This window comes from Octopus bimaculoides, chromosome 6 (genome assembly GCF_001194135.2).
Source record: "Octopus bimaculoides isolate UCB-OBI-ISO-001 chromosome 6, ASM119413v2, whole genome shotgun sequence".
In the NCBI taxonomy this organism is placed as follows: Eukaryota; Metazoa; Mollusca; class Cephalopoda; order Octopoda; family Octopodidae; genus Octopus; species Octopus bimaculoides.
The window spans coordinates 11561705-11572091 of record NC_068986.1 but is presented as its reverse complement, the minus strand read 5'-3'; the positions used below and the strand labels follow the sequence as shown (position 1 = coordinate 11572091).

The following is a 10387-nucleotide window of genomic DNA, read 5'->3' as shown; positions in this document are numbered from 1 at the left end:
TTTTTTTTTTTTTTCTACCCAATTATTCGCTAAGAGATCATGCTAGGTGGAGTGGTGCCATGACCCGGTGGCACCTGAGCAGCGCCACTCATGTCTTTTCTCTGGGAATTGTCTGATTGCTGAACTGCAAAAACAGTGGAGTTTTGGGCTGCAGCAGTTACATGTCCTACCTGATGTGCGTTTGGAAACGTCACTTGCAGCGACTGTGTTTTTAGCTTATTATTACCAACTGGTTTTGTTACTACCTTGCTCCCGCTGCTTGACTTGATATGCGTGTGTGATGACAGTATGTGTTGCTGTTGTTGTTGTTGACTGCCGCCAGTTTTACTGTTATTTTTGTTACCTGCTGTTATAGTGTGCAATGCTGATGTTGCTGGTGTAGCTAATGTTGGCGATGAAGTCGATGACTTTGTACTGTTATTGTTATTATTACTGCTGTTGCCCCTGCCTGTCACAACACTACCCCCACTGTTGTTGCTTGACGTCTGAGCTTTGCTGCCACCGGCTGATGAAGAAGATGAGGTCGCTGAGTGACGAGCTTTGCTGCTGTGGACATTAGCAGCTTGATTCGACTTGTGTGATCGATGGCTTGAGCCCTGAGCCCCGTGTCGAAGATTGGTTGAACTTTTATCTGTGAACAGAGAAAACAACAAAGATTATTTCAGGTTCCCAAAACTTCTGAGATTCTCAAATTAACTGCCACCATTTAACAACTGCTTTTTTTTTCCCATGCTCACAACCAGCTTTGGCCTATCAGCTTTCATGGATGGATGGGAGGTAAGAAAGCTGAGAGAAGAAACTATGCACAGGTTTTGAAATTGAGAAGGAAGAGGAGGAGGAGGAGAAGAACTGAAGAAGAAGAAGAAGAACTGAAGAAGAAGAAGAAGAAAAGAAGAAGAACAAGAAGAAGAAAAACTGAAGAAGAAGAAGAAAAAAAGAAGAACTGAAGAAGAAGAAGAAGAAGAAGAAGAACTGAAGAAGAAGAAGAAAAGAAGAAGAAGAACAACAACAACAACAATAATAAGAAGAAGAAGAAGGAGGAGGAGGAGGAATGATTACAAAGGACATTAAAAAAAAGCCCGTTTGTGTTAAAATAACGAGTAGAGATAAAAAGTTTGATGAGAAGCTGTTGAGTTTGCTAAATTGGTGCAGATTGCTACTTACCAGAGGGGGACGGTATTATTCCATTGAGTAAAGGAGATGATGCAGTGACTTGGGGACTCACTGAACCCTACAGAAAAAAAAAAAAGGATAAAAAATTAGATAAAATTGAAAACTTACAATTTTGACACAAAAACTAAAAGAAAAGACAGCCACAAGGAGAGCAAAAACTTGTCACTGTTTTTATTACATATTAGATAAAAACCACAACTTCAAACACATGGTGGACCCTAGAGGTCAGCCTATCAGAGATGACAGGGTCCCTTCTAGATTAAAGTGAGATTGGAAGTTTGAACAATTAAAAGATACATATATAGGCGCATGAGTGGCTGTGTGGTAAGTAGCTTGCTTACCAACCACATGGTTCCGGGTTCAGTCCCACTGCGTGGCACCTTGGGCAAGTGTCTTCTACTATAGCCTCGGGCCGACCAAAGCCTTGTGAGTGGATTTGGTAGACGGAAACTGAAAGAAGCCTGTCGTATATATGTGTATGTGTGTGTGTGTGTGTGTGTGTGTGTGTGTGTGTGTGTGTGTTTGTGTGTCTGTGTTTGTCCCCCTAGCATTGCTTGACAACCGATGCTGGTGTGTTTATGTCCCCGTCACTTAGCGGTTCGGCAAAAGAGACCGATAGAATAAGTACTAGGCTTACAAAGAATAAGTCCTGGGGTCGATTTGCTCGACTAAAGGCGGTGCTCCAGCATGGCCACAGTCAAATGACAAACAAATAAAAGAATACAAGAATGTGTGAAGGTTTGTGCCTTCTAATCTTGATGATGATGATGATGATGATGATGATATCCTGCATTAAACCATTATTTCTTCCACAATATTAACGTACCTCCACCCCTGTTTCTTCAACTACGAAACAATACCATTGCAAATGTCCTCCACCCTTTTCATTCTCACTAAAGTATTTACTAGCTCCCAGCATAAACATTCCTTTAAAGATGAAACAAAATGGAAAAGGTGTCTTCCAATTTTTGCTACTACCATCGAGATCTACACCGAGGTCTGCATCTGCAGTCGGCTTCACCTGGGCTCGTACAAACATGGCACTAATTTCCATGATAGAATGTAAAAGCAATAGAAAAGAAAGAGAGAATGTTTGAAGACAACCAGACAAGAAGCACTTTGATCTCTCAAACAATAACAAATACATTATTTACATTTGACAGATATTTGTCCTCATCTTGTTTGTTGTTAACACAATGTTTCGGCTGATATACCCTCCAGCCTTCATCAGGTGTCTTGGGGAAATTTCGAACCTGGGTTCTCATTCCTAAGGTATTTTTCGATGTTGTTATTATTATTATTATTATTAAGGTCACTGCCTGGAACTGAACTTGGAATCTTAGGGTTAGTAGCCCATGCTCTTAACCATTACGCTATATGCCTGCTCTTAACCACTACACCATATGCCTGTGGGCATATGGTGTAGTGGTTAAGAGCGTGGGCTACTAACCCCAAGATTCTGAGTTCGATTCCAGGCAGTGACCTCAATAATAATAATAAAAACACATCGAAAAATACCTTAGGAATGAGGACCCAGGTTCGAAATTTCCCCAAGACACCTGATGAAGGCAGAAGGGTATATCAGCCGAAATGTTGTGTGAACAACAAACAAGATGAGGACAAATATCCATCAAATGTAAATAATGTAAATAATGCACATAATTCCTCATCTCTTAAATATCGAACTGAATAACAAATACATTTATATTATTTTCCCCCAGCAAAATTCTAAACAAATTACTCTAATTGTAATCTTGATAAAATTGTTTAGCATCAAAAATAAGTTAGAAAAAAGAAAGGGTGAGGGACTTTTTGTCAGGTTTAATGCAACTAAGTGAAGTATGAGTGTGTGTGTGTGGGGGACACAAAACATTTGAATAATGGTAAAAATAAAGCAAAAATTTATCATATATCAGGAAGTTAACCAACAACAGACAGACAAGATTAGAACCTACAACTTCTGATATTTCATGATAGATAAGTAAAATGGTTGCAAGCCAGTCTGATTTACAAGAAACTCATTCACTTTATTACATTGCTCATCGCCTATAATAATTAAATATAATATTAATTCTAAATATTTCATTCATAAAAAAAAAGAACACACACACACACACATATATATATTTACTTTATGTGTTAACAAGGCTACCATTGGTTTCATGCAGAGAGAAATCTCTCAACAATTATCAAGCCTTCCACATAGAACATTGGTAATTGGAGGGAGAGAGAGAGAGAGAGAGAGAGAGAGAGAGAGAGAGAGAGAGAGAGAGAAAGAGAGAGTGTGTGTGTATGTGTGTGTGTATATAGCAAAGAGTAATTCTGAAATTTAAATGAATGTTTCCTAATAGTAAAATAGTAAAGTATTATTAATGAAACCACCTCGTTAAGCTGGAAGTCAGAATTGTAATCTCAAAACAGATTTTCTTTCAACCTCTGGGAGCAGTTTTATGATTGTAAACAAGACTCAAAGCTTTGTTCAATTTGTGAACTGGGAATTTAGATGTGTAGTGGGTTTTCACTGCAGTCATTGCTAAACCAGTGAATAAAGTTGTCTTGGTTGTTTCACCTTCATCCTTTCGTTACCATATTTGTGTTGGAAAACACTGTCTTTGTTTCAATTCTTTTTGAAAATAATGGTGAATTTCATAAAATCACTTTTGTCACCATGAATTTGGTGTTTGGAACATAAATTAACATGAAATTTTGATAGATCACATTAAAACTTCACAGAAAGAAAGATGGTCTCAGGCAAGTTGTATCTAGAATTAAATATTGTTCTGTCTCTCTTGTAGATGTACAAACATTATTTACATTTGACAGATATTTGTCCTCATCTTGTTTGTTGTTAACATTTCAGCTGATGTACCCTCCAGCCTTCATCAGCTGTCTTGGGAAATTTCGAACCTGGATTCTCATTCCTAAGGTTTTTTTTCGATGTCATCATTATTATTATTATTATTATTATTCAGGTCACTGCTTGGAATCGAACTCGGAATCTTGGGGTTAGTAGCCCACACTCTTAATCACTATGCCATATGCCCGTGGGCATAATAACATCGAAAAATACATTAGGAATGAGAACCCAGGTTCAAAATTTCCCCAAGACACTTGACGAAGGCTGGAAGGTATATCAGTCGAAATGTTGTGTTAGCAACAAACAAGATGAGGACAAACATCCGTCAAATGTAAATAATGTACATAATTCCTCATCTCCTAAATATAGAACTGTATGTACAAACATTGGCCGGAAGAAGTGCTCTGTAGCAATTCAAACCTGTCCTGCTTGTTTTTACTAATACCAAAGCATGAATATCACAGCAGAAGAGTTGCATAAATGCACCAGGGTGACATAGTTTCAATCCTAGGTTTAGCATGAATATTTCACTGTTGTTAACTTAAACTTGCATAGTTTGGTAATTAATAACATAATAAAAGTACTAGTTATATACCGAAATTGATTCAATCAAAAAGAAGTTTAATTTGTGCCAAGTTCAAAGAAATCTAATAATAAAGAAACACAAACTCTTTGCCCTGTACAAAAGAAATCTTGTAAGAAATTGTGGCAAAGTTCCTGCTCAGTTTTGAACCAATGCTCTCAGATTTTCCTAGCTTGGAGCTATGATCTACCATACTGCTGTCACCATAAAAGGCATTAACATTTATGTGAATATGACTCAACCAATCAGAACTGGCCGATTTATTATGGTTGATGCAGTGAATTTTAAAAGAAATATGCAAAGTTTTCTGCTAAGTAACTCGAATGAATGTTCTAGAAACTTTTCCTTACAGTAATAAAAAGCTGGTGAATCTCCCCTCAGACTACAGCCACTCAGCAGTGCACATGGTACAAATATGACTTTGCTCAATGAACTGGTCTTTCACTTTGTCTTACCTAACATACTTATGCCATATGCAACAAAAGGCAACAACCTTCAACTGTAATGTCAGACCATGCACACATTGATTATATGCAGTGGTTTCAATTCTTTCTAATGATTCCATCTTCAATGACTATCAATTACTTTCATATTACCTCGAATATTTTATTACAGAAGCTTCCAAACTGTTATGTTTATCATTTCATTAAATCAAATTCATTCTTTTTATCTTTTATCTTTTACTTGTTTCAGACATTAGACTGTGGCCATGCAGGAGCACCACCTTGTAGAACTTTTAGTTGAAAGAATCAACACCAGTGCATATTTTTTCTAAAGCCTAGTACTTATTTTATCAGTCTCTTTTGCCGTACCACTAAGTTACAGGGATGTAAACACACCAGCAGCAGTGGTACACACCTACACACACACATACATATATACATATATATATACACACACACATACATATATACATATATATATACACACACACATGGCAGACTTCTTTCAGTTTCCATTTACTAAATCCACTCACAAGGTTTTGGTCAGCCAAGAGGCTATGTTAGAAGACCCTTACCCAATGTGCCATGCAGTGGGACTGAACCCAGAACCACATGGTTTAGAAGCAAGTTTCTTACACACAGCCATGCCTGCGCCTATTGTCAATATTTATGACTGCTGAATAAAAAGTGACTTTAATTCAAGTTGCTACAAAATCAGGAGCTTTTAAAAATGAACAACTTCAATTTATACTTTGGGGCAAACTGCCAATTTTTATCTGATTCAAATATGTCTACCTTTTCAAACAATTTCTAAAGAAAAATCAATACATTTCAGTTTCGTCGGGGAAGAAAATATCTTCTTCCACGGATTATCTTATTATTTTGGTAACTCATCATTTTATGTCCCCTTTCCAGGTTGGTATGGGTTGGAACAGTTCGACAGGATCTGACACTTTAAAATGGCTCAAAGCTGAACTTTCAGAGGCAAAAAATGACTCCATCTCTTTTACACAAACCTCATCTATCTTCTTATTTGTTACTTTTTCCATTACCATCCTCTCACAATAAATCAGTTGCATGTGTGTGTATATATATATATATATATATATATTCATACAAGTATTTTCTATATGTATACAGATACATGTGAAGATGTGGCCTGTGGTACTCATGATCACAAGATTGTGGTTTCAATTCCCCGACCTGATATTACATTGCATTCCTGTGCAAAACACTTCATTTCACATTACTTCAGCCCACTGAGCTGTGAAATGAGTTCCAGCAATACTTGGGAAGTTAACCTCGTGATGGATTAGCATCCCATTCAGGAGGAGTGTTGTAATCTCATTCAATTATATATCATGGCAACCAGGTTAAGTTCCAGCCTTATCACTCCTGAGGATCATGACAGACCTAAGTAATATATATATGAATACATTAAAACACATACATTTACGTGAAGCATTTGTGTTTAACAGGTGTTGGGGATTGACCTCCAAGCTTTTCAGTGAGGCTTCAAGAACACACTGAAAGCCTCACTGGAGGGTTTGGGGATCATCCCCTAAGAAACCCAAGCACAAGACTGCCCTGCCTGGCAAAGTTGCACTAACAGAGGTGCCACCTCCTGTAAGCAGAAGAGAATTACAAAGGCACAAAGAAAATGCAAACTACACAAGTCCAGAGCCAAACCCTTGCCTTCAGTCCCAACAGACCACAAGTGCCCAACCTGCAGGGCCTTCCAAGTATCCATCGGACTGACTGGTCACAGCTGGACACACTGTGTTCAGTCTTCTCCCATATGATGTCCTTGGTCATTGTCAACGACGACGGGACAAACAACAATACACTTAAACACACACATTAATTTTTACAAGGAAAAGATTGACAGTGACTCTGAAGTTTTGGCATACTTGTCATCAGGACTGATGACAATGAATGAGTGAAAACTTTCCCTATAAAAATTAATAAATATCTACTCTACTAAAAAGTACTATGTAATCCTTCCATCTTATGTTAGATTCTTCTTTAATATACAATCTACCATTAAAGCAAATATTCATAACCACACACACACACACACACTTGAAGCAACCCTGCAGCCTGCCAGATTCTATCAAACCATTCAACCCATACCAGCATGGAAATTGGGTGTTCAGTGATGACGATGATGATACATAGAAATATTATATATCATTGTCTTCATCATTTAAAGTCCATCTTCCATGCTGGGAGTGGGTTGGATGATTTGACAGGAGCTGGTAAGCTAGAGGATTGAGTCAAGCTCCACTCTCTGCTTTGGCATAGTCTTTGCGGCTGGATGCCCTTCCGAACATAAACCACTTTGCAGAGTGGATTGAGTACTTTTTACGCATTTGCATACACACACACAAGATACATATTATATATAGGTTCTCTTTTACTTGTTTCAGTCTACATACATCATCATCATCATCATCATCATTCCAGCAGCCAGGTTCCATGCCTGAATGGATCAGATGAGATTTGATGAAAATATTACTACAGTTGGATGCCCTTCCAGTTGCCAACCCTTACCCAGGTAATATTTCCAACTTGACCACAAATGTTTCTCCATGGATGACTGCAAATGAACAACATCACTTGTTTAACAGTGAGGCTCATTTATGATCATCATGTGATGTCAGGACAAGGACACACACACACACACACGAGTCTTCTTTCAGTTTCCATCTACCGTGTCTACTCACAAGGCTTTGGTAGGCCCAGGACTATAGTGGACGACACTTGTTTTCAGATGCCACACAGTGGGACTGAACAGGAGACAACATGGCTCAGAAGCAAGCTTCTCAATCATACAGCTCCGTCTACCTCTATGCATATATCACACACATCATCACTGTTTCACATCTGTTGCTCCATGCCAGAATCAGTTGGATGGTTCAACATGATCCAACTTGCCCGAGGGCTGTGTTGTCCTCCAATGTCTGTTTTGGCATGGTGTCTATGGATGGATGTCCTTCCTTATGCCAACCACCTTACAAAAGTGTACTGGATGCTTTTTACATGGCAAGGGCTCCAGTGAGGTTGATAAGTAACCCTTTAAGACAAGATCCTTTCTCAGAGTGGCATGGTGGAGTACTGAGGGAGGTGGCTTTGTTTTATGCACATAGATGCTAAAGTAAGAAAGAGGGACAGGAACAGGCATCATGCTACACCAGCAGGAAAGGGGAAAAACACGATGAGGTAATACAGTGTGCCCTCAAGGCATAAAACAGGGGATAGAGAGAATGGGGGCAGAGAATCGAGGATGATTGAGTGGAGAGGTAGGTGGTATGAGGTGAAGTGTGAGGGAGACAGAGGTCAGGCAAACATAAAGGTGGATATAGTAAGTTACAGAAAAGGATGTTGATAGTGGAGTTGAGAGGGTGTTCAGAGAAAATGGGTAGCCAATGGAGATATAGGGATAAGGATGATGTTGGGAGTGTGGGATAGGCAGCAAAGAGAGAGGTTCCAGGAAGAATGAGTACTGCCAGAACAAAAAGGAGGAACGAATATGTACAGTTCAGCTCTTGGGCAATAGTGCTGTGGGAGGAGGGAGGAGTGAGTGATATGAAGTTGAAGAGCTGGGAAGGTTAGACAGGTCGAGTGAGTGTGGGCATAGGCATCAATGTTATGCTTTTAGGACCTCATTTTGGCTAAGTTGGCCAGGTCTTCTGAATTACAGCAAATCACCATTCATCTCAGTTCTTTGTCATCTCCTCTTCAGATTCAACAGCCTGAAGTCAGACTTCACTTCTTTGAACCAGGTCTTTCTGAGTCTCACTCTTCTACAAGTACACGCCATATTTAGTGTTCAACACTTCCTTACACAGTTGTCCTCAGCCATACACATCACAGGACCACACCAGCACACTATATCTGATGCTTCTTATGCCCAATATTTCTCTCAACATATTTGCACTGTGTTGCACAGGTACACTGGTATTGCAGTCCAGTGGATCATGCAAGCTTCCTTTCTTTCTAGCCTTCATATGTCCTCTGCATTCTCAGCTCATGTTTCACTACCATGTAGCACTGCTGGTTGTATACAGGCAATCTGCCTTTCATTGAGAGACAGAGAGAGACTGAGGCCTTTTGTTACCAATGGAGATAACAGCTTCCTCAACTTTCTCCATCCTATTGTAGCAACTATACTTGCAGAGAATCCTCTCCCACTGCTAATTTCATCACCTATGAGTTAAATAAATTACCTACAACCTTAAAGGAGCCTCCTGGACATATGTTTATTGTCCCTGTGCATCGAAGTCCACTTTCTCTGTTAATCTTCCAGTGATTCTATGGCATGTATTGTGTATCCATGGTTTGCACTAAATAGACCATATGGAATTACTACTTACATCTTTTCTACAAATCAAACAGAGCCATTTTTATGGATGGATAAACATATGGTTTGTCTCCCTGCTTACAAGGACTTTGGTCTTTTCCAAATTAAACTCAAGGCCCTCCAATTCCAAGTTTTGCTTCCACACCAGGAATTCCTTTTCTAATTCTGCTTACTTTTTCAGCTTTAACAACAAAGTCATCAGTACAGAGGAGTTTCAATGGATAACCTGTTTTAAACTCTATTGATTTATATATATGAATAAGCAAATATATATATAAAATGAGCCTGGTGTGTGTGTGTGTGTGTGTGTGTGTGTGTGCGCATGTTTATGTGTGTATGTATGTACGAATACACATGTATGCATATAAGTGTGCGTCTGTGTATGTTTGTGTCATGTGATCTTGAGATCACATGACAGTCGTAAATGAGTGTCACTGTCATACAAACAGTGTTGTTTATTCCCAATACTCTGTAGAAAGCATTCCTAACCATGCGGAAAATATCTTGCTTGGAAACAGGTAAGTGTTGGCAACAGGAAGGATATCAGGCTGTAGAAATTAACTCCATCTGACCCATGCCAGCATGGAAAAGTTGACATTAAATTGATGATGATACATATCTGTATTCATAATGTATACATACATATATATATATATGTAAATATATGTAAATATATAAAAATATATATATTTTTTCTGTCTCCGATGAAGGGCTCTTCCCAGAAACAGCTGTTAAGACTCTATCCATAAAATTCTTCAACCTTACCTTTGCTGTCTTTATCCTTTTGTTTTTATATATTTACATATACACACGCTAATACACGACTTATAATACACAATCCTGTTCATACAACGATTGGGGCAAACCAGTCGGTATACAGCACTTACTCGGTATTACCTGTATCCTCCGGGGTTTGGTTAAATCCAATACCCTCCCCAACCTTACATATATATATATATATATATATA

General features: G+C 38.6%; 1 protein-coding gene across 1 annotated transcript in view; it reads right to left on the bottom strand.

The window, feature by feature from the left end:
• Nucleotides 1-6: 6 nt before the first annotated feature.
• The window catches only part of LOC106880526 (serine-rich adhesin for platelets), a 41355-nt gene continuing 30974 nt past the window's right edge, over nucleotides 7-10387 (bottom strand). The window contains exons 4-5 of the mRNA XM_014930501.2: nucleotides 1165-1231; nucleotides 7-631 (exon numbers count right to left, since the gene is read on the bottom strand). Of these exons, the coding sequence (XP_014785987.2) occupies nucleotides 30-631; nucleotides 1165-1231 (669 nt within the window). The 3' untranslated portion in view covers nucleotides 7-29. The remainder of the gene's footprint in view (nucleotides 632-1164; nucleotides 1232-10387) is intronic.